We start from the raw sequence: 23,864 nt of genomic DNA on the forward strand, positions 1-23,864 counted from the left end.
CACTGTTTGTGAAGGCATCGCTACCCCCATGGTTCATGTGATTTCTTGTATTGTGGTTTCCATCTGAATGTTTATTACCAAACAGGTCAGCAGGCTGTTAACTGGAAGTCAATTAAGATATTTCACCGCAAAAGTGATGTGGTCCGCTGCGGTAACTTCGAGTCACATTATTTTGTGTAAGTAAATCAGAGGAGGGCTGATCGATCTGCATCCACTCATAAAAAGGGGCCACGTGTGATTGTGCTAGTTGTGCTGAATAGCCCAAATAGAAAAACGGTACAGAATCAATAGAAACTAATGTCTTTGGGCCTTTCTTTATTCCGACCAGCGAGTGCGAAGATGGATTATTTCAATCATCGTTTACGTACATTTTATAGACACTTTTGTCAGGATATGTGCGGAGTCGAATCTACCTCAGCATGATGGATAGAAGAGATTATGTTCTTTTTATTTTACACTGTGGGATTAAATCACTTAAATTATATATTATTCATGACATGAAACAGAAATATAATATTAAAGAACTGAACGGTGCGCTGATCAGTTCCATCGGAAGAACTTTAGCTCCCCCTGGCGGTGAAAATAGGTAAATGCAAACAGTTGACGGAGTATTCCCCAGTGCCTTCATGATCCTTTTTCTATAAAAGTTATACACAAAGCGACCACTTCATTGAGTACGCCTTGCTAGCACTGGACTCCCTTAATTCCTCATTGCACAGATTCAACAAGGCGCTGGAAACATTCCTCGGAGACTTTGATCTATTTTCCCCAGAAACCAGTTTGAGGTGATCTGAACTTTGTGACATGGTCCTGCAGCCACCAGCACATGGGTACAATGTGATCATAAAGGGATGGACATGATCAGTAACAATACTCAGGCTGTGGTGTTTAAATAATGCACAGCCTGAGTCATCCAGAAAATATCCCCCACACCTTTACATGCGATTACATTACAGCCAGAATCATCCATACAAAGCAGGATTGATCCATACTTTCATGTTGTTGTTGTTGTTGTTGTTGTTTTTTTTGCCAAATTCTTACACTGCCATCTGAATGTTTTCTACAATCCTCTAACGTCCAGTTTTGATGAGTCCTTGTGAACTATTGCCTCAGTTTTCAGGAGTGGTGGTAAAAAAGTGCTTGAGTTATTTTTACCCCCCCCCCCTGCAGTCTGGCCATTCTCCTCTGACACCAAACAAGGCATTTTCTTCCAGAGAACCGCCACTCACTGGATATTTTCTTTTTCCAGAGAATTCTCTGTGAACCCGAGAGATGGGTGTGCAGGAAAACCCTAGTAGATCGGTAGTTTCTGAAATACTCAGATCAAAATCATGTAAATCACCTTCCTTCTCCATTCGCATGCTCGGTTTGAACTTTAGCAGGTAGTCTTGATCATGTCTACATACCTAAATGAATTAATTTGCTGCCATGTGATTCGCTAATTAGATATTTTTGTTTACAAAACTGAACACGTTTCCTCCCCCCCCCCCCCAAAACAAGACATTCAAACAAGAATGGGAATATTTTTAAGCTAATATTTTTGAAGTGGTGCATATAATCACCTGCCTAATATCATGTAGTTTCCCCTTCAAGAGGCCCAAAGAGTTCTGACCTATCACCTGTTGTTCCAGGATAATATAATCCAAAGACAACAGAAACATCCACATGAATGAAAGCGTCCCACGACAGATGCTTTTTGGAGTTAGTACAAGAAATTTAACAAAAAACAAAACAATAGATACAGGTTTAGTTGCAAATGAATGTTTATTTAATTTTGCTTTAAAAAACAAAAACAAACATTTTCATGACTGAACTGGAAAAGAACAAGCTTCAAGCTGGGTTTTCAGTAAACCCAACTTGAGTCTGCATTCTGACCGAGCACACAGGCTAGAGACAATAAATTGCATTCAGCCTTTGAAATTAGAGGTAACAAAATGTAAATGTTTGCACTGTTTGTCCAGTTGTCTGAAGAAAAACAGCTAGTTAGTGTTTTTAGGAAAAACATGGGATGTTAAAATTGGTTAGCATGTTTTGATTTGTTTTGTTTAATTAGGGGGAGGGGCTGCAACTCAGTGGAGACTAAATATCAATAACAAGTTACAACACTTCAGTTTGCCTCTGAAATGATGCTGCAACTCAAATGAGGGAAATGAGTGTTCAAGAACACAATGCATCAATTATTAGATTTTCTTTTCTTTTAACTGGAGAAAAATACTTTGGGGAAAAGCACAGTGCTTTGTTAAACTTGACATAATTCTGTATGCAAGGGAAATTCTGATTAAAGCTTAAACACAATTTGAAAGATAATAAGTGCCAAATTTTACCAAAAGGTCATCTTTTCGTGAACCTCTTCAAGTGGTCAGTTAAACGGGCAACTTCAGTCTCACCAATAAACCTTTCCCGTAACGAAATTTGTAATCATCCTACGCAGCAATGGTACCATCACAGAAAGATGATTCCAGTTTTTAAGCTCACAATAAATTAACTTCCATTTTTATATTCTTAAAAAAAAAAAAAAAAAAAAAAAACTGAGGAGAACCAAACAAAATCTGATAGAAGGTACGAAACAATGTAAACAGACCAAATGACAGAAACATCCAAACGTTGCAAACTGGAACACTTTGATGGAGGACAAAACAATACTGTGGCTCATATGCTTACATTTTGTATTGGTTGAGCAGCTTTTGGAAACTACGTGTAAGCGCGACAGCTTACAGCAACACACAAACACAAGAAAAATCAGTCAAGCAACATCAATATTCATGTCAAAGCCATGAAAACAATCATTTGCTAATGCAAACTACAGCATGATCAGAAACGGGTCTAAGGGTGGGGGAAAAAAGGAAAAAAAATTTGATATGCATACACAGTATCTATATTATTTACAAACATGTGGACATCCTTCACAACTACAGACAACTCTTAACTGTACAATAGATCTGCTCTAGGAACAGTTGCGCAAAATACCATTTTGATATACAGTAATACTTTTTTTCCTTTACAATGTACAAGTTTAACCTGTCCACACAATAAAAATGCAAAGCACAAGCCTAAAAGGCCACAAAAGTGCATGTTATCGGGTCGGTTGGAAGCCACTGGAAGCAAGCACTGGAATGAAAGTGGGAATGAAAGCTCCCAGTATCATAAAGGAGATTCTCCGTACTCCAAACCAGTGTCTTGCAGGATTAATAGTTAGTGGAGGGAGATCTGGAGTAGTTATTATTTATTATACATGCAGGCGCAAAGGCCTGCAAATGCACGGACACACAGATCATGTAAATTGTTCAAACACACACACACACAAACATAAAGACACACTCACGTACAAACAGGCTATGGGGTGATAAAACTCCATCACTCTGCTCCGACTCCAATATTTCCCCGAACCGTCACATTATATTCAAGTAGCAACGCTAATAGAAGATACTTGGTACCTTTTGTTGCGTTGCATGCTTCACATCAGGAACAGGACACGTTGGTCTCGTGTTTTTATCCAAGATTTTTAAGCCCTAAGCAGTGACCGGAGACAAAAGTTGGCCTTGGAAACAATCGGATTTCAATTTTTACCAAATAGTGCACTAGTAAGACCGCCTAAGACTAAAAACTCACAATTTCAAAGAAAGTGATCCCAATCAACACCCAGATTTATCGTGTTTATACCTTTGCCCATGCTTCATGCCCCTAACAAGTTAAATAATTTCAGCTGGGTGGTAGTTGTGAACAACGACGATACAAACAAGCGACACTGAAACGGTGAAGGCCACCTTCAGCAAAAACATGTCACCACCAGGCACTGCGTCACAGAGGAATAAAACACTGAATGGAGGCCAGCGTTTTGACATAGTCTTCATCAACACTGACTAGTGTCACAGTCACGTGCTCAAGTGACAGTCACTATCACAAGCTCATCATTGTATTTGGCCAGTTTCTGCATGGCTGTGTGTGAGATTCAGGCCCTCTAGGGGACATAGGAGGAGAATGCTTGAAGCCACGCTCTCTGTAGTGCAACAGTGTGTGGCTCAGGGGACGTCTTTACATCATACGAACTTTCCTTCTAACATTCTGCCTCAGCTGCTAGTCAGTTAATCGTACCGGGGTATCACAGCACTAAGGCAAGTGCAGACTAAACATACCAAACAGAGATTTTTGGATTACTCAAAGTGACCTACATTTAGTTTCCATCTGTCTTGTCAAGTTGAATTGCCTCCAAGCACTCTCCTCCCACGGTATCTCTACAAAAGTTTAAAAAAAAAAGAAGTTTATCTTCTGTCTAAAGAGAAGGATGCCAGCTAAATCCTTTCTGTTAAGTCCACTGAACACTGCATAAACTTTGAGTTGTGTCTTCGGGTTTCCTTTAATCTTCATTTTGACGTTTCATAGCCACTGTTTCCAGCAAAAGGTCATCTTTCTCAGTCACTTAACGGTCTCCATGTTTAAACAGAGCAGAGACATTCACGATAGGCTAACAGCCAAGTAGATAGACCACCACCTCATATGTGCACATCATGATGGCCGTGTTGGGAATCTGTCTGACGAGATGAGTGGTTAGGCCGCGGTACAGCGCCCGGTATCCCTCTTCCTTGGGTACTGTGAGCAGAGTGTGGAAGAAGGAGCGGTACTTGCTGCCTTCCTCTCGTAGTCGTGTGCGGATCACCTCTGCAATTAGAGAAGAAGAAGAAACTTGAGTTACATATTCTACTGGCTACTGGCTCTGTCAGGCTTTGCCTCTGAGTGTTGTGTAATTTCCCATTCATGAGACACACCAAGTTGAATTTCTCCAAAGTTAAGACAGGATACTAATGATTTCCAATCTAATACGTTTCACCTATCCTTTAAAAATACTAATAATGTTCCATTTGTACCAACAAATGGCAAGAAAAAACTAAACCAGTTATCAGACTAACTACAGTCTAAATCTTGTCCAAGTACAGAAAAGCCTTATATTTATTTCTACATTTTGCGATAGAGCTTCATGTTTATTGTGCAACAATTACAAAATATAAATAATCCACAACATTGCACTCAGCTTTGGCATAACATGTTTTTTCTGAATGAGTCCCTGGTGCCGTACAGTGGGGCAAAAAAGTATTTAGTCAGCCACCGATTGTGCAAGTTCCCCCACTTAAAATGATGACAGAGGTCAGTAATTTGCACCAGAGGTACACTTCAACTGTGAGAGACAGAATGTGAAGAAGAAAAAAAAAAAAAAAAAAAAAAAAAAAAAAAAAAAAAAAAAAAAAATCCATGAATTCACATGGTAGGATTTGTAAAGAATTTATTCGTAAATTAGGGTGGAAAATAAGTATTTGGTCACCTCAAACAAGGAAAATCTCTGGCTCTCACAGACCTGTAACGTCTTCTGTAAGAAGCTTTTCTGTCCCCCACTCGTTACCTGTATGAATGGCACCTGTTTGAACTCATCATCTGTATAAAAGACACCTGTCCACAGCCTCAAACAGTCAGACTCCAAACTCCGCCATGGCCAAGACCAAAGAGCTTTCAAAGGACACCAGGAAAAGTATTGTAGACCTGCACCAGACTGGGAAGAGTGAATCTACAATAGGCAAGCAGCTTGGTGTGAAAAAAATCAACTGTGGGAGCAATCATCAGAAAATGGAAGACATACAAGACCACTGATAATCTCCCTCGATCTGGGGCTCCACGCAAGATCTCATCCCGTGGGGTCAAAATGATCATGAGAACGGTGAGCAAAGATCCCAGAACCACACGGGGGGACCTGGTGAATGACCTGCAGAGAGCAGGGACCAAAGTAACAAAGGTCACCATCAGTAACACACTACAACGGCAGGGAATCAAATCCCGCAGTGCCAGACGTGTTCCGCTGCTGAAGCCAGTGCATGTCCAGGCCCGTCTGAAGTTTGCCAGAGAGCACATGGATGATACAGCAGAGGATTGGGAGAATGTCATGTGGTCAGATGAAACCAAAGTAGAACTTTTTGGTATAAACTCAACTCGTCGTGTTTGGAGGAAGAAGAATACTGAGTTGCATCCCAAGAACACCATACCTACTGTGAAGCATGGGGGTGGAAACATCATGCTATGGGGCTGTTTTTCTGCCAAGGGGACAGGACGACTGATCCGTGTTAAGGACAGAATGAATGGGGCCATGTATCGTGAGATTTTGAGCCAAAACCTCCTTCCATCAGTGAGAACTTTGAAGATGAAACGAGGCTGGGTCTTCCAACATGACAATGATCCAAAACACACCGCCCGGGCAACAAAGGAGTGGCTCCGTAAGAAGCATTTGAAAGTCCTGGAGTGGCCTAGCCAGTCTCCAGACCTCAACCCCATAGAAAATCTGTGGCGGGAGTTGAAAGTCCGTGTTGCTCGGCGACAGCCCCAAAACATCACTGCTCTCGAGAAGATCTGCATGGAGGAATGGGCCAAAATACCAGCTACTGTGTGTGCAAACCTGGTGAAGACCTATAGTAAACGTTTGACCTCTGTTATTGCCAACAAAGGGTATGTTACAAAGTATTGACTTGTATTTTTGTTATTGACCAAATACTTATTTTCCACCCTGATTTACGAATAAATTCTTTACAAATCCTACCATGTGGATTCATGGATTTTTTTTTCACATTCTGTCTCTCACAGTTGAAGTGTACCTCTGGTGCAAATTACTGACCTCTGTCATCATTTTAGGTGGGGGAACTTGCACAATCGGTGGCTGACTAAATACTTTTTTGCCCCACTGTATATAACCATCCAATATTAGTCCAAGACTGAAAATAACTCCCAGTGACCACAGCTTTTGCCCCCTGTTTGAGTAATGGTACAGACTGCATGTTTAATTTACAGCATGTTAAAAACAGGGTTCTTATTTTGGTTCCAACAACTGGAAACTATTTAAAATAAAAGAACTAAAAACATAAATAGATAATTAACTTTATGCATTTGTTATTTACACATCCGCCTCAGTTGTAAGTGCTGAAATTTACTGAACTAAAAGTCTGCCCTCGGGATCCATTTGTAAAGATTACTTCTTTGCTGGGAATAAATATTCTTAAGGCTGAACCACAAACAGTAGCTGTGTCCCAAAACCTAGGTCACATCCTTCGGAGGCTGTGAAATAGGACTGTCTAGCCTTCAGATTTGTGTCACCGCTGTCTCGGTGGAGTTTAATACACTCAGCCGTCTGCTCCTTGCTATCTAAAATATAACAGGGCACTGCCGTAAATTCTTGACCATCTCATACTTCTGTTTAATCAGTTTTCTGTTTGTTTGTTTATTCAGCTGTGTGAAAACTCCAGAGGAACCCACCCGAGGGATTAATAAAGTTTATACGTTTTTATAAGTTTTATTTAACCCCCGGCTAGCTATCGATCTGGTGGGTAACGGAGATCTCCAAAAATGTCAGAGCACTTTTGCAAATATGTGATGTCTTGATAAACCAAGCAGATATTTGAGGTTTACACAGCTACATTCTCGCCTGAAAATATGTTAAAAGTTTATTTTGTGACCCAGAAAGAGTAATAAGAGTAATATTAAAACTAAGTAGCTGCCGCCATATTTGGAAACTGGAACTGGCTGGGCTGCGCGATGAACGAAGGATACAGCCGACCCATCCTTCAAATCTGGGGAAAAGGAGGACGCATTTGTCAGCCGCATTCGGAGGAGTCTACGAATTGGGACAGCCTTCGTTGCGTCGCTGTGACATAATTGGTCTACAATTGCGGCCTCAGGAGGATGCAGCCTATGTTTTGGGACACAGCTAGTATGAGGAAGGGTACAATAGAAGTATTAAATATTAAGACCTTTATCCTTTGACTACAACATATGAAAGTGAGTGAGAAGATTACCATGAGGATAGGCGATGGAGGTGGCACAGGTCTTGGAGGTGGCAGCTGCAAGCATCATCCCCACAAAGTCAGAGGCATCTTTGACAGATTCCTCCTCTTCGTCCATGCTGGCCTGAGCCTTGTACTCAAGCCATTTTCGCTTGATAGTTTCATAGATGACAAAATGGATAACAGTCTCAGAGATGCCAGCGTATGAGGCTGACATACCTCTGTAGAAACCTCGTAAGCCATCCATCTGGTACACTCGTCGTATGCACTCAAAAGCACTCATACGCCGCTCGCCACGATTCCTGCCATCACACAGACACTTTCAATTAAAATTAAATAACTTTTAGAATAATTTACTCTCATTAGTTTAACAACGCATTTTTCCATCATTTTTACACTTATCAGAAAAATCCTCCTCACCTGGAGTCCAGCTGCAGACGGGTTTTAATCAGCCAGATGGGATTGGTGGCTGTGATGGCGGTGAACCCTGGCAAATTTAGAAGAGGTCAGAGGTTCAGACACAGGCAGAGACACTCATTGTAAGAACACATTAAAATAAACTAGATTAAGCTACACGGTACAAATACAGTGAGAAAGCACTTCAGGAAACAGGATCAACTGGCTGAGGTGTTTAAATGAATCTCATTACAAGTCTTACGTAAAATACATCGATATCATTAATTCAGACAAGAGTATAACAATTAAATCTGAATTTTTTAAAAATATTTTGAGTTACAGACACAAAAAACATCTAATCTGTTAACTTATTGATCCTCTTCATATGAAATGCTACTCAAGTGCATATAAACAACAGGTAAACAGTTCTCCTTTTGAAGTAAAAGATCTCAGATAACAGTGCATGAAGGCAGCAGCTTTCAGCTATGACTGTCTAGATATTTTTTTTATGTATGGATCTGGATAAAAACTAACTGCAAACAGCAGCAAATGTAGGCAAGCAGCAAACTCATTTTAGGCCTTTACATGTGGCTGATAAATGAATAAGAGTTTGTAATTAGAACTTATCCTCAAACGTTTTTATTAACATAGCATTACACACATCACCTTAATCAGTGTTTACAAACAAATCTACCCATACAGAAATAAACATCACAACACAATAGGTTTGACCCTTAGCTTTGATTAGTCTCTAGATTTTCTACAATGGTTAGCAATGCTCATTTAGTCTTGGTCCCTAAAAACACACGTTCTTTATATTTATTCTAATATGAACCAGTGGTTAACTTGACTGGACACTACAGACAGGTTGTAGGCCATATACTAGCACAGCTAGCACAACTACTGCATAGTGAAGAAAAATGTTGTCTAAAGGAGATTCTTTAATTATTTACTAGTGGAAAGTCACTGCTAGGAAGTCTAAAGTGTAACCGTTACTTTTTAATCGTGGTGAGTAAACCCTGTTTCACTATCTGCCTGCCAATACACTTGGTAGATGTTAGCTTAATTTGTAACTGATCGCAACTATTCTTGATCAGTAGAAATGCTAGATAATGTACAGTAAAGCAAAGCTTGCTGTGTATAGTATAAAGCTAATTAATCTCCACTTTGTATCATTACGAAATGACACAAAGTCTCTTTAAAAGTCTGTGCTAAACGGATGTACCAGTGAGAAGTAAAACATGGCCTTTTGCAGAAAACAGCTAAGACCAGGGCAAGGCTATGAAGAGACCTCAGTCACGTCTAGTGTATCGATGCAGCAGAGACCTATGTTAAGGCAACTGCATGAAGAAGAAAGGATTACACAGGTCTGTTGAAGAGAAGAGGAGAACAAAAGGAGGAAGAAGAAAAAAAGGAGGAAGTAGAATGAAGTAGCTTCTATGGCGTGTACTCACGAGGGAGGGGCAAAGCTCCTCCAGCTCCTCCCCGCTGCAGCTAGTAGCCTGCAGATATGGGGGGCTCAGATGGCGGGGATGTCCCACCCAATCACGCAGGGGTGAAAGCTTTACAGTAAAGCCCTAAAATAGACACAGGCTTTTCTGTACCACAGTCACACACAAGCAGCAGTCACATCCACCCCAAATCCCACCAACCACCCACATCAACCCACTTTCTGAAGTAGATGGAGAAGAGATGGGGGGTGAAGGACTCATACCACCCCCCATCTTTCACCAAACTATGATCCCAACTCTGTGCCCCAACCCGTATAATTTACCCATCTTTAAACTGCTTTAATTTGTGTTACATTTTTATTACTTTTACTTTATCCCCACTTTTTGCAGTAAAGAAGACGACTAATCAGAGGCCCAAACCAATCCAAGCCTCCAGCTCTATCTCATGAGAGCAAGCTAAAAATCACAAGAACACAAAGACATAAAAAAAATAAACTGGAGAGGTATTCCTTATAACCATTGAGCCAATATCAGTTTTTAACCTAAACTCCTTGTCTGAAAATAAAAGAGGCCGGTGGAAATGCTAACCTTGCCGTTCAGTGTAACAGACTCAAACACTTTATGTGACAGGGATAAAGAGAATGAAGAAACTTTGTATGAATATGTGATAAGAATGAAGTGACTGATGACAATGAAATAATGGATGGAAATCAAAAGGACAATCCTTAACTTACAGATGTGGTGTGCTAGCATAATACACTCGATATTTCAACCACAACGCAGAATGTGTGCATGAATATGGGTGACAGGAGAAAGACCACCAGGACTTTATTTCCAGCTTTTACCTCGATGAGGAAACGGCGCATGCTATACCAGCGGGAGTGCATTAAGTCACCATTTACTTCAATGACACAGAGCAGTTAATCTTTAGTCTAAAACTGTATCAACTCACAATATTTGACTATTTGTTCAAGTGTTAAATTTCTAACAACATAATAATGATTATATTTTATGTAAATTTAAAAACAAAAAGTGTGTTCTTGGGCTCAGCAGGCCACCAGGCACATGGAAACGCTGCCGCATGTTGTATATTATGATCCTTCAATACTCAAATAATCCCTGTGCAATTTTTCCTGAGGGGTTTGACCTACATTCAGGGACAGCAGCATGCTTTAGATTAACTGCTGAAGTCTAAAGCTGTTCTTCCACACATGCACTGCAGCCGTGAAGTTTTGTAGAACAAAAATATCACAGTCGACTCCCACAAATATCAGGTAGACCACACTAAGAATTACAGTAGTGAGAGTGCTTATGAAGCAGATCATATGAGTTCATATGTTAAAATAGCTTAAGTAAAGAAATGGGATTTGAATCCATACAAAAAGTTCCCATTGCAGGAGCAGTGAAGCTATAAAAGACATCGACTTCACAAAGTTAGTTTATAAAACTGAGCACGAATTCACAGCATCAGTATCAATTAACTGTCCCTGAGGTTTTGGCATTGACCACCGCATTAAATCTATTACTGATAAGCACTGATAATCTTAGAGACAATAAAGATGAAAAAGCGAGAGAGGGATACGTTTAGTATCATAGCAAAACATTTGTGTAGTGACACAACAATTTGTCCACATTAAAACATCTGAAATTTTTAAAGCTAGTTTTTAAGCACTTGCGTGGTAACAGTCAGACTGTATTTATATCCTTACCTGCATTTCTTTGAGATTTACAAGAGAAATTTATGCAACTGTTATAAGTATGAAAAAGACTAAACACCAAGGTCCATCTCTTTCTATGTGCGTTGATGTGTTCCCGTTTTATCACTTACATGTGTATGTTTTCACTGCATTTTATCCACAATAATGAATTTATCTTTAAGTGGTGCCAATACTGATGGGGTTAAACTGCTAAGGCAATTAACTGTCTTCAGGAAATTCAACTAATTTAACAAGTAAACACGTGAAATGTGAAAATACCATCAGTCCAGTTCTCCTTGGAAAGAAATGACTGAAGCACTCAGTGTTGATGAATGATGACAAAACACAAAATGAAAAACACACCGAGTGCAGCCTTCTGTGGCAGTGACAAGGTTAGCATTTCGTTTGTGCTGACAACAAAAACTGTCATTACTTTAGCTTTAATGTATTGATGAAACACGTTAAAAGGGGAGGGGGAGGTGTGTGTTAAGATTAAGGAATAATAAACTTCATCATGAATCTAAAACTACACACCAGCAGCAAACACCTGCTGTAAGCAATGCTAATACCATTAAAAATGAATAACCATTATGAATTTAATTAGAAAAAATCACCATGGTTTTCATCATACCAGTGTAAAGAAATGGGGTGCTACCTGACGTGTCCGCCCGAGTGCCAGGGGCCCCGGTTGACCTTTGGGGGCCGTGTTCTCTTCTCTATACACACACAGAGCAAAGGGGAGGGGGGCCCAGACCACACTGTTTAAGTAACAACTGGGATGTTAAACCATTTACAGTGTCCTCTGGAGAGGCCTCAAAATTAAAGAATTTAATAAAACAGAAAACAAAAAAAAGAGAGGAAAAAAGGGCGAGGAGGGGATTCAAAACAAAAAACTTTAACGAAGTACATGAGGGACAGCGGGGCTAAGAGAAGAGGAAAGCACAACCCAAACTTTGAGGACCGTAACATTTTTCTCTTTTGTATAACAGATAAAACCAAATACAGATCAGCAGTTAGGGAATTGCAGCCTGAAATGTTTCATCTGGTATGGGTACATGAAATTCTGGCACTGCTGATATCAGGATTTGTCTCCTCAACTATTCGGGGACTATCAAGGCTACCATGGAGAGATAAGATACTGCATTATCGGCCCAGTTTAGTTACAGAAAGGATTGTTTGCAAAGAAGCTGATATGTAATAAAAGATGTGATAAGAACCTTTCACCTCTTACAGATTCAAGGTCCCCTTAAAGTAGAGGATGAACTCTGAAATATTGTAGAAACTGCAGTATTTAAGACATGAATAACTCATCGCGACATACACAATAATCAAGGTTATTTCGATCCCAAGAGGCTTAAATTGTGCTTTCTGATAAATCAATGATTGTTTATATTAATATTTCTATACAAGAAATAGCTAAGTAATGCCGACTTAAAAACAGACATTATCAGTTAGCTTTAGCATGCGTCAGGTCTGGGGGAAGGGTGGTGTCTGGGATACTTAAATTGTACAAAATAAAAAAAATAATGAAAGTTGTTTGATAGAGAAAAACTAAATAATTCTTTTTTCTTTTTTTTTTTCTTTCTTTTTTTTATAAATAAAACCCATCAGTAAGAAACACTGCCCAGGCAGACTGACAAACAGTCAGACAGGCAGATAAAAAAGACAGACAGACAGAAAGGGGGAGGGGAAGGAGCAATCATTACCTGCCATCCCAGCCGACACCATATGCACCTGGGTAGAGTCTGGCTCCAGCACTCCATTAAGCTTCTCCTTGGCTGTCGAGTAGGCCGCAAAGTATATCGCCCTGTGTGACGATTAAAACGGAAGAGAGAGAGAACTTTAATTACTAAAAGACTCAGGAAAGGAAAGAAGTTAATGACGTGTCCAGGGAGTAAATATAAAACAAAAGCATACTAGCTGTGACTGTACCTGCAGAGCTATTTAATGTGTAAATGATTAACAAGTTAGCTATATTAAGTACAAACACATCATTTCAGTTGCACAAAATTAAATACTGCCCAAACTGAACATGGGGAACATGCAGTAAATTCAGCTAATTTTAAAACTATACAACACTATAAATAAAATCGGTGTTTTAAATTCTTGTGCTCCATTTAAAATGTCATTATACACATTTGTGAAGCTAGTTCTCGCACATAAAAACCACAGAACAAAAAGGCGCACAATGGCCACTGCTGTCGGTAAATGGCATTTCTTATTTTCTTTGCTGACAGGCCAATAACAGCCAACAAGTCAAATACACATCAGTACTGATGTTCGGCTGATAAATACGTGCCTCTCTAGTGTGCACATGCACAAATGTCATGCTTTAGAAACAGATTTTTCCTCCCATGATTCTAGCTGCTCTTCTATAAATGAAATCATAGGATTTAATCAACACTGACTGGAATTAAACTCCGTGACCTCTGCTCTCAGCCCTCGTTCTGGATTTGAGAGCATGCATGCAAAATGTAATCACGCTGCTCTGCAGACGAATGATATGATTGGCTCTGAAAGCATGTATGCAGCTCACGAGCAAAGAGAGATTTTCGTGGTGCAAGCTGTGTAGAAATCGGGTCGAGTGTGTTGTTAATGAACGCCAGCAGCATGCCCGGTGGACTGTTGAGTGTCAGAGGCTTTGCAGCATCAGAGTGTCGTTTCGTAAATATCACAGCAGACAACAGCGCTGGAGTTCACACCTCCGCCTGCTGATAAATAAAGTAATAAGATGTTTCATTCAATTATACTAAAGTCGCTTGTTACAATTCTGCATATACAATTATTTTGTCGGACACTAATGGTGGCATTTTGATCAGTGTATTGTTTGTACTGTGAGCACTAATGAATCTGGCTGCTCTGAATAATGAGAGCAGCTCATAAATCCATTTTAAATTATTTATACTAACATTTCACCACGTTACAGCCAATGTAATTTGTTTTAAACTGCATCCTAATATGCTTCTCTACATTAATGGTTATGAATGAAAACAAAGTGAATAAAATTAGCTAAAAGCTATTCTTTATTCCCACAAAACACAAAGCAGTGGAACCCTAAAAATGGTTTCTTGAGGTAGTTTTTTTAATTTATTTTTATATATGGGTTAACTATTAACCACCATGTTTCCTGTTGTCATATCCTGTCTATAAAGCAGTGGAAAACCACATAATTTGCCAGCGAGTTCATCAGGTTCACCTCTTATGTGATAACATCCTCCTATAGCACTACTTCCTATAGCTGTCATGGCCAGCCATTTCAGTACAACAACACAGGACTGACAGACACAGATGCACTGGATGGACCTAAAGGGCAGACAAAGAGTGAAAGACCCACGAGAAGAGAAAGAGTATCATGAAATCATGACACAGACGATACGTAAAACTAACCAGAAAAGGAAGAAGACGTCGGTGGTGACACAGCAGTAACTACAGAGAACTAGAACGATCAGGGAGGGATTATACATAAACACAACTGCCTTAATTTAGAAACCTCATTTTAACAACAGCAGTGGCTGTCACATGATGAAAGCGTAACAGCTGGCCGGCGTCTGCTGCTGCTGCTTCACGGGAATTTGATTGACTGCATCCAGACGTTAGGGCAGATAAGCTAAGAATTAGGGAACCTTCTCATTTCCGCACAGATTTGAAGCACAGATTTCCATTGTGCTGCTGCTGTGATTGAGAGAAGTTTACATGCACATTCCTGGTCTTCCATTATTTCAGACATTCCCTCAGTGTGAAAGCAACTGAATTACAGTCCTGTACTTTGTCTCACTTACTGCTTACATACTTATTAAATTGCAACATTTCAGTCAAACGAACCCTTATAAGGAGAAGCAGCTCGAGCTCAGCATACGTACAGTGTGCATTTATATACACAGGTAATGAGCACCTTGCATCCATGTGCATCAGCACTTGTATTCATAGGACCACAAATACCTCAGTAACATAAATCTGATGCTAGAGTAATTATAATGTCATATTTGATGAATAGCTTTTTTACTTTTTGTCCATTTTGAGTTTTTCGTATTGCTTTTTTCAGTTAGTTTCTAGGTTTTCATGTTTCTGTTTATATCGACTAAAAATATGTAGCTTTAGTTTTTATTTGCTGTTTATTTATTTGCGTTTAGTTTCCTTAAAACCAATAATGTGAAGGGTCAGGAGCAAAATGTCAGCACAACATAAACAACACTTTGTTCAAGCAGCTAATTTAAAGTTGTGTAGGCATTCCAAGTCTCAATAAATAGAGGCGCCAAAGCCTCATGAGACCAGTTGTGTTGACGAATGTGACCACATTTTTAAAGCCTAAAAATAAAAAAGGTACATTCTGTATGTTTTAGTCCATTTTAGTTCGCTCTATGAGCACTCAAACCACTTCAGTTCTCATTCAGTCTAGTTTTATTTCCGTAGTTTTAGTCAACTATAACAAAACAGAAGGTAACATTCATCTAACATCTGTGAGGACAGAATACGTAAATCTGAATGCTACTTTTGAGAGTTTTTTTGAGAGCATATTATGCATGCACAATTAATCCCACTGCTCCTTTGTGTTATTGTATTTAAGCCTGAATGTGTTAAGACTTTGTGGTTTAAGCAAATAGAACAAACTGTAGAACATATGAAACTAAAGATCCAAGGTTGATGAAGCCAACTTTCTACATAATGTGACTGATCACAAATTAACATGGAAACAACACACTGATTATATTAAATTTCAAAGTGGTCAGTAATTCTTTATAAAACAAGTGATGTATTAATTTCTAATGCCCTGCAACATAATTCATTCTTCATTTATACTTCCTTACTTTTCTTACTGTGTGGAACATTGAGGATTGACTTAAATGAGAATAAATTCAACAGTTCTGTTACAGTAAAAGAGCAAAGTCTGGTTACTATGATCACACTTAACCACAGTGTCTAAGGTCCCACATTATGTATTTTAATTATTCTGTTTATTTATTTAATGCTTAAAGCAATAAAATTGCCCAAGTAATTTCTTGCATTAAAACAAATGCTCTACAAATATGTTTGAGGGTTATATTTGAGAACATTGTGGTTTGTTTGTTGTCGTTTTCTTCTTCTACTTGGAAATGAGGGCAGCTTTACTGATAACAACATAGGCCAGGCATATCCAAGTGCCACTTCAGCCTGAGCCTGTTCATTCACTATTTGTTATAAAGGCTGCAGATTTTATATGAGCTGTTTTACACTGTGTAAAATGCAAGCCTGAATAAAATAAATAAATAAATATCAGGTCACTGTATATAATGTTCACACAACTGGGCAACACTACAGCTCACCTGAACAACCGGGGGAAATATGCTGAAGGGCACTGCAGTGGCTCAGGTTGGAGTCCACTCCAGACTATTTCCTGTGTGTCATTGCCCCATTCTCTCTTTGCTTTTGTGTCTCCTCTACACTGTACTGTCAAATAAAGTCTGCAAATACTAAAAAGAAATCTTTAAAGAAAAATGACTGCTGTTGAATGATATTTCAATACATCATTTTGAACAAAGTTGTACTTCAGTTTTTGACTTGGTCATAATGAGTTTGTTATGGCTGATAACACTGTAACGTTTTAATAAATCAACAAAAATCAAAAAACCTTATTTGTCTTTTGGATTCTGAGACTTTTGAATTTATGTGATGCTGATGAAGAACAACATCGGCCTGAAGTATATGTGACGCTACTAATACTACTGGTTGACAGGCAACCCATTCTCAGTAGACAGATTGAGGCACTTACTATCTGTATTTCAGCAGTAAATAAGACAGCACACAGGAGTTAAATTTAACAGCTCAGCTGCTGCCCATAATACAGCCTGAAGACTTTCCCCCAGAAACATTGTCTCATAGAGTTTGATTAAACATGTCAAAATAAATTACACAGGCATGCCTTTAACCCGATAGCAGGGCAGTGCTAGTGCGGATGATACTGCTGCTAGCTAACTGCTTCTTACGCAAAAAAAAAAAAAAAAAAAAATGAATTACTCATTCATGATGTTATGACACGCAAGATATGGAAGTGAAGGTTATTTCCCTTACTTTGGGCTCTGTTTCTGTGTTATTCCTAAAGAAATCGTAAAGCAGTTTTAACACACAACACTCCCACATTATTGCAGATAATACTGCACATACCTGGAAGGTGCCACACCTACAAGGTTAGGACCCAGTCCTCTGAAGAGTGAACGGGGTCCCTCTCTCTCTAGAATTAACCTGTCAAAAGAGCAAACATATGAGGAAATATTTCACTTTATAGTCAAAACACAACATGTACATTATTTAAACACTGGAGCATATTATACAGTGAATGGTTTAAAGATAACTCGTAATCTAAATTGTTTTCACATTTAATAACAGTTGTAAATTCATAATTACCACAAATCAGATTAAGCAGATTTGTTTCATGAAGTTAATTTAAACATGTTCAAAAAAAATAAAAATAAAAAAATCCAGCAATAAGAAAAAAAAAAAAGACATAGCTCGGATCCTACTGGAAGAAGTTAATTAGCTAAAAATAATTCTATTTATAGACTTTGCCTTTCTGCCCCACTTATGTGATTTCCTCATTTTATTATTTCATTATTAATCATTATGTTATCTGATTCTTCATTATTTATAGCAAATGGCACATCCTCTGGAAAGAAATGGGTCTAAAACCAGACAACACACGTGATTTGGAGTGAAGGTGTCCTCCGCCCTAAAAGGGATCTTGGCATGCACCACACTGCACGTTGACCCACTTTGACGTGTGTCCTCCCACCCCCCTCGTTAGCTATGCTGCAGTTCGTGCTTTCATCCTTCTCCACTCTGTACTATGAAATAGTGTTGCTGTACTTCTGCTGCAAGATGCTGCTTATTTTGAAGACAACACAAGAAGTTGACTTATGTTGCCACAACACCGACACAGAGCCCAAAACAATGTCCACATGAGCTGCAATCTCTTAGTCAACTGTTATTAAACAAAATCCTGACAGGAGCACTGCCTGACAGCAGACTAACATCCCAGACCTACTGTCAGAACAAATCAATTTTTAGGCTCATTGTTAAAGAACGTTATAGCTAACCCCACTAGTGACAAAACAAAACCTAGGGAACTGCAAAAGTGCAAGATCAGCATGTTGCCTGTGTAGCCTGCCAATTATAAATACTCTAAATATAAAAAGCATTTTATATTCCTGTGATACAGAACCAAACATAAGAGGCTTGTCAAATATAAAGGTATTTACAAAATAACTAACGGCACCATTCAGCAGTGGAAAATTCCACACACATCCACACACTTATGCATTATGTAAGAGTGACATGCTCTCTGACATGCTCTTGTATAGCAGCTTGCCAGGGTACAATAATAGAGGTCCATATTTATAAAGGCAAGCTGAATATTTACTTGCTAATCCTGCAGTGGTTAATGGTCATTACAAGTAGCCACATCAGCTTTCAGCAGGTTCTAAGCAAATGCTGAGTTCCCCTCTACTCTCACTCTTACTTCATCTTTCTGACAAAATTCCACTCTGCCCAATGACAAGATGACTTACATTTATATTGAAGAAAAAAAAAAAAAAAAAAAAAAAAAAAAAAAAACACCTAAAAAACATGAACCATTCTTTGTGGATATCTTACATAAGTTTCAGAGAGAAAGTATCAAAAACAACAAAAGAGCTATAAGGTCAACATGAGGTTTAAATTATTGATTTTGTCTACAGATGTCAAAGAAAATAACCACTGAAACCAAAATGTTTATCTTCTTGTCTCGGTTAAAGTTGCTCTCTAAAATAAACAAACAAACAATCCACCAAAAAACAAAAAAGGCACTAATAACAACAATAACATCTATTAAAATAAGAAAGAAAAAGAAGTGCATTGGCAATCCAAATAAACTCACTCCCCAGGAAAGCCCAAGCATTCCTGAAGAAAATATTTTCAATTTGGAGCAACTTGACATCAGTTTGCAACTTACAGTGCACATATTAAAGGAACTGTGCAACAAGAAAAATCTGTTATCAGTGTTTCTGAGCCATTTCATAGTTTTGTTTGTTATTGCAGTGATGCAACGTTCCAGTAAGGAGTCATTTTATTAGAAGAAAATAACTCATTACATTAAAGTTACAATAATATGAGACGCACACACAGACCTTTTAAATGTAAGCAGCCAGCTAATGGACAAAATAATACTTAAACCAAGAAAAGACAACATTGAAGCCACATCATAACTGTTTATAATGTTAATTTCAGTGGATATCAATTAGGCACAGCTAATCTTTCTCCTTACTTGAGGCAGTGCAGAGGCCCCGGCGGGGAAACACGGGCAACACTGGCTCCGTTGACTGTGCTGAGCTGAACCTCAGAGACGTAGAGTGTAACGGAAGAGGACTGCAGCCTGGTCTTCACCACTTCCAGAGGACAAGTTAAAATGGCGCCCACTGTACCACCGCATCTAGTAAAGAAGCAGCAAGTATTGAGAAAAAAGTGACAAAATAGAACAGAAGCAAGACCAGGAAAAAAGTTTGCTGTGGCACCAAATATGTCCCCCCCAAAAACAAAACAAAACAACAAAAACAGCAAAAATCAAGTTATACTGACATAAGCCGAGTCACTTGAAACACTAATCAACAGAAACACAATCTGTTGTTCCCAAATTATCTGTGAGCATGGGCACATACACACACCGTGACCTGGTTTTGTGATATCCAAGATACTGACATTTCATGATTCATTTCAGAAGAAACTGACCGCAGCTCATTTGCTGAGTTTTGCCACCTGAGAAGCCCAGAATAAGAAGTCATCAAATTAGATCGTTGTTTAGCTCACTTGATAAACATAAACAAAAACCAAGTTGGTCACAAATACAAAAAACGTATATCCACTTTATATCATAACACATCAAGGTGTGCAAATATAACTGCATCACGACTGTTTTTTCCATCATACAAACATTTTTGGCGCCCACCAAACAGGTTTTGGCCTTCCCCCAAAGGAAAATCACCAGGCCTCTCAAAGTATTTAAATAAACACTATGTTTTTTAGTGTGAGGTTTAATTTAGTCAAACTTAGCCTATTTTTAGTCATCAAATGGGTTTGAAATTAATTAATTTACAGAGACCTTTTTGCACTAACCATGGGGATAAAGCGTGTTTATGTGCACACAAAACCAGGAAAAATCTCATGTGATATAAATTAGTGTATTATTTGATAATTCATACGCTATAGTGTCATTTTTGTTGATCCCCTCTGCATTCACCAAAGGCTCAGTGCTTTCCACATATAGACAAAGCTTCAAAACCAAACCACCGCACAGCTGAAAAGTGCTTCCTGGTGATTGCAGTTGCAAGTTATAGAACTCGGCTAAAGGTTACAGAAGCCATGGCAGTGTGGTAGTATATGTTGACATCCTGGCAATGAATTCCTCTTGCTGCCGTCTCTTTTGAGCAGCACCAGCTATATTTACCTTTCAAAAGACCAACCCACATTCATGCTCAGAGGCAGCGGTGACCCTTGGCCTACTTTCTCAGCAACACTGGCTGTTGCATGTGTGCCTCTCTAATGCGAGGCTGTGGGAGGCAGCACTAGGCTGAGGCCTCCAGCTCAAGTTTTTGGGTAAAGCTGATTCAAAGTCTCTTGGGTAGTTCTCAGATTTAAAAGCAATAACAAGAGACATAAAGAAGTGCTGTGGCATGGTGGGATCACCCATTCTGAAAGTCACAGACTAAATGGGAAGATTAAAAAAAATTAACAAGTGAACTAAAACTAAAGACAATGGATTAAAACAAAAATCTATACTGGGCCAATCCACTTAAATGTCACATTTGTGCTTTCATTGTCCTTAATGAACTGGTTGTCAGGCCTCTTTACACAACTATGAATCAGAAGGATTGCTTTACTACCATGTGAGCTTCAACTTTAAGATTTGAACTACAAAATTCAAATGCTCTGTTACATAATGAAAAGCAGCAGAGAAATTAAATTTCACCAGTAAGTTTCTCTTTAAACCATACTTCCACCCAGAGCCAGTAGTTACGCAACACAAACTTCAAAGTGTTTTATTTTTTACATTTAATTAAGCCTTTTTTGATTAGATGGATATCTGCAAGACTGTAATCTAATGCTTTAACTGAACCGACAGAAAAATTGTGTGTGTGTGTGTGTGTGTGGGGGGGGGGGGGGGGGGGGGGGGGGGTCTCAGTATGGATTAGATGTAAATGTTCATTTCATTTGGGAATACAATAAAGAAATAATTTAATTGGATCCACATAGGTGAGCATTATGCAACTACTCCTTAAATTACAACATAGCAGCAGAAAAATAAGCGTCAATGGCTGTTGTTGCAGATGCATTTGGTCAAGTCATTCAGAGAAAGCTACAAAGAGCCCGGAAATGAATTCCACTTGTCATCAAAATAAAAGGCTCTCACTTGTGTAGAAACAGTCGGCATTTAAAGGACGATGAAATAAGAGGCAAGCTGCTCTGTGCTGTCTGGGAATAATGAGCTCGAATGCGCTTTCTGGCACATTCACATGAATGCTTTCCAGCGACACTGGTCATATTTTACAGGTTAACCGGAAGTTCAACTAGAACCGTTTTTGACAGTCGCGTACGCACAACCGCCAAGGTTGGAAGGGCACGCACGCGCTGCCTTAAAAAATAAAAAATAAATGGCGAGTTAGCTAGATAAAGCAGACGGGGGTCATGTTTCAAAATATATATTTCAAATTAGGTAACATTGATAGGGGAAACTGATGTGGCTTACCCTCCAGCGAACAAATGAACCAGTGTGTCCCTTTGGGTCATTCTTTAGCATACCCTGCCAAGCAGCGCAGGGTAGTCAAAAAACGGCTCTTTCCCCCGTCCCCTCCCGGTGCTCTTTGCCTCTGAGAGGATGCGCAAGTCCACAGACAAACGACGTCGACGACTAACCAGCGGTGGGGCGAGTCTCCGGTGATTCAGACTGCAGCGGGCCGACAAACCCCCCTCTCCCTCTCCCTCAGCTAACTCAGGTCCCCCTCTGACGCAGATATTTTCTATCTTCGACAAAAACAGCGGGGAGGTGCGGGCTCACCAGGCTTCTTGCTGGCGGTAAAATATCTCAGGTCTAACAAACGGTTTTATAGCACATCCGCGGTCTCATCTCCTTTCATCGCTGCACCAAGAGGAAGAAGGAGGCAGAGCTCATAGTATGTACTGTACGACCATAGGCTGGAAGCACACGCTGCCATTGGCCACCCTGCACTTAACGTCACATTGTCTCCGCCTTGATCATGCACTGTTCACATGCTCAACACTGAATGAATCTGGACTGCGTGTTGCTGAAGTGCAGCCATCCAAAAGAGATCGTTTTCACAGTTTGTGCTCTAAACATTTCAGACGTATCTGCTTTTGTCTCATTGAACCTCTTCAAAGTCAGACACTAGACCAAAATATGACAGACAAACACAATTATCAGCATAGAAACCCACCAGACAACCTACATGCAAATAATTTTACAATAATGTTTAATACCATATATATCCATATATAGTAATGGAGGGTCCTACACCAATGATACCAAGGTAGCTATACTTTATTATTGTTCAGTGTATTATTCCAACTTTGTTTTATTGATTTCAACAATGACATACAAAGTTAGCAACAGCAAAGTCACTCTTGATTTCAGAACAGTTGTATGTCCATTATACCCTCCAACCCCCCAACCCAAATTCTCCCCCTACCAGGTCCACACTAGACAAGACACTGCAGAGAACCAGTCTCTGCCCACACACACACACACACACACAAAAACAACATCTCAGGACCCATACACATAACAAGCATAACCCCCAAAAAACAACAACCCCCCCGCAAAAAGACAAACAAACAAACAAAAACAAACAAAGCAAAAACAGAGAAAACAAAAGCAGAGAAGGGACCAAACAAAACAAAAAGAAAAACAAATAGATAAGGTATAAATGAGATTTTTAAAAAAAACCAAAACATTATAATGTGGCTTCGCTCAGTTCACTTCAGACTCAGGAAGTAAAGTAATGGTGTCCACCAGCAAGAGAAATGATTTCCAGATTTTGTTAAATTGTTAAAATAGAACCTTTTAGAGAGAATCTAAGTTTTTCCAACTTTAAGTTAAAGAGTACATCTCTCACCCAATGATCATGAGTTGGGGGGTGGGGAAGCTTCCACTTCAACAGAACAAGCCTCCGAGCTAGTAAAGTGGTAAAGGCTTGGGCCTGTTTGAGGGGGCCAGATAAGTTCAAGTTGGGAGGAATGCCAAAAATTGCAGAGAGTGGGTTAGGAATTGTTCAGTGTATTAATTCATAGTGGTATAACTCTGCATGCCAGTTGGGTGACCTAAATCTTTTATTAATTAGACTCCATATTTGACTTGTAACATTTAATATGTAAAGTTTAGGTATATTAATTTTCAGCCATGCATGTACATCTATTCATGCAAATTGGCTAGTTCAATCACAGTCTTAGAGTGCTGGCTACAGAGCATCAAACAATCCAGCTCTGACTTGCAA

At 39.2% G+C, this 23,864-nt stretch overlaps 1 protein-coding gene across 1 annotated transcript; it reads right to left on the bottom strand.

Annotated features, from left to right (window-relative positions):
• Positions 1–1,755: 1,755 nt before the first annotated feature.
• Positions 1,756–22,491, bottom strand: slc25a36a (solute carrier family 25 member 36a). The gene is made up of 7 exons (XM_085377119.1): positions 22,103–22,491; positions 19,628–19,792; positions 17,494–17,571; positions 13,062–13,162; positions 8,232–8,298; positions 7,824–8,113; positions 1,756–4,656 (listed from the first exon to the last, which is right to left on the bottom strand). The coding sequence occupies exons 1-7, from the start codon at positions 22,141–22,143 to the stop codon at positions 4,463–4,465; spliced, it is 936 nt and encodes a 311-aa protein (XP_085233245.1). The 5' UTR covers positions 22,144–22,491; the 3' UTR covers positions 1,756–4,462.
• Between the last annotated feature and the right edge of the window lie 1,373 nt (positions 22,492–23,864).

This window comes from Diplotaxodon limnothrissa, linkage group LG18 (genome assembly GCF_057381915.1).
Source record: "Diplotaxodon limnothrissa isolate DT_005_m linkage group LG18, D_limnothrissa_male_GT1.1, whole genome shotgun sequence".
NCBI lineage: Eukaryota > Metazoa > Chordata > Actinopteri > Cichliformes > Cichlidae > Diplotaxodon > Diplotaxodon limnothrissa.

Coding starts and splice junctions, on each gene's coding strand:
- slc25a36a (XM_085377119.1), bottom strand. CDS start 22,143: ATGACCCAAAGGGACACACTGGTTCATTTGTTCGCTGGAGG. Junction 13,163..17,493: donor GTAGGTGTGGCACCTTCCAG/GTATGTGCAGTA, acceptor ATCGTCACACAG/GGCGATATACTTTGCGGCCT. Junction 8,299..13,061: donor GGTGTCGGCTGGGATGGCAG/GTAATGATTGCT, acceptor TAAATTTGCCAG/GGTTCACCGCCATCACAGCC.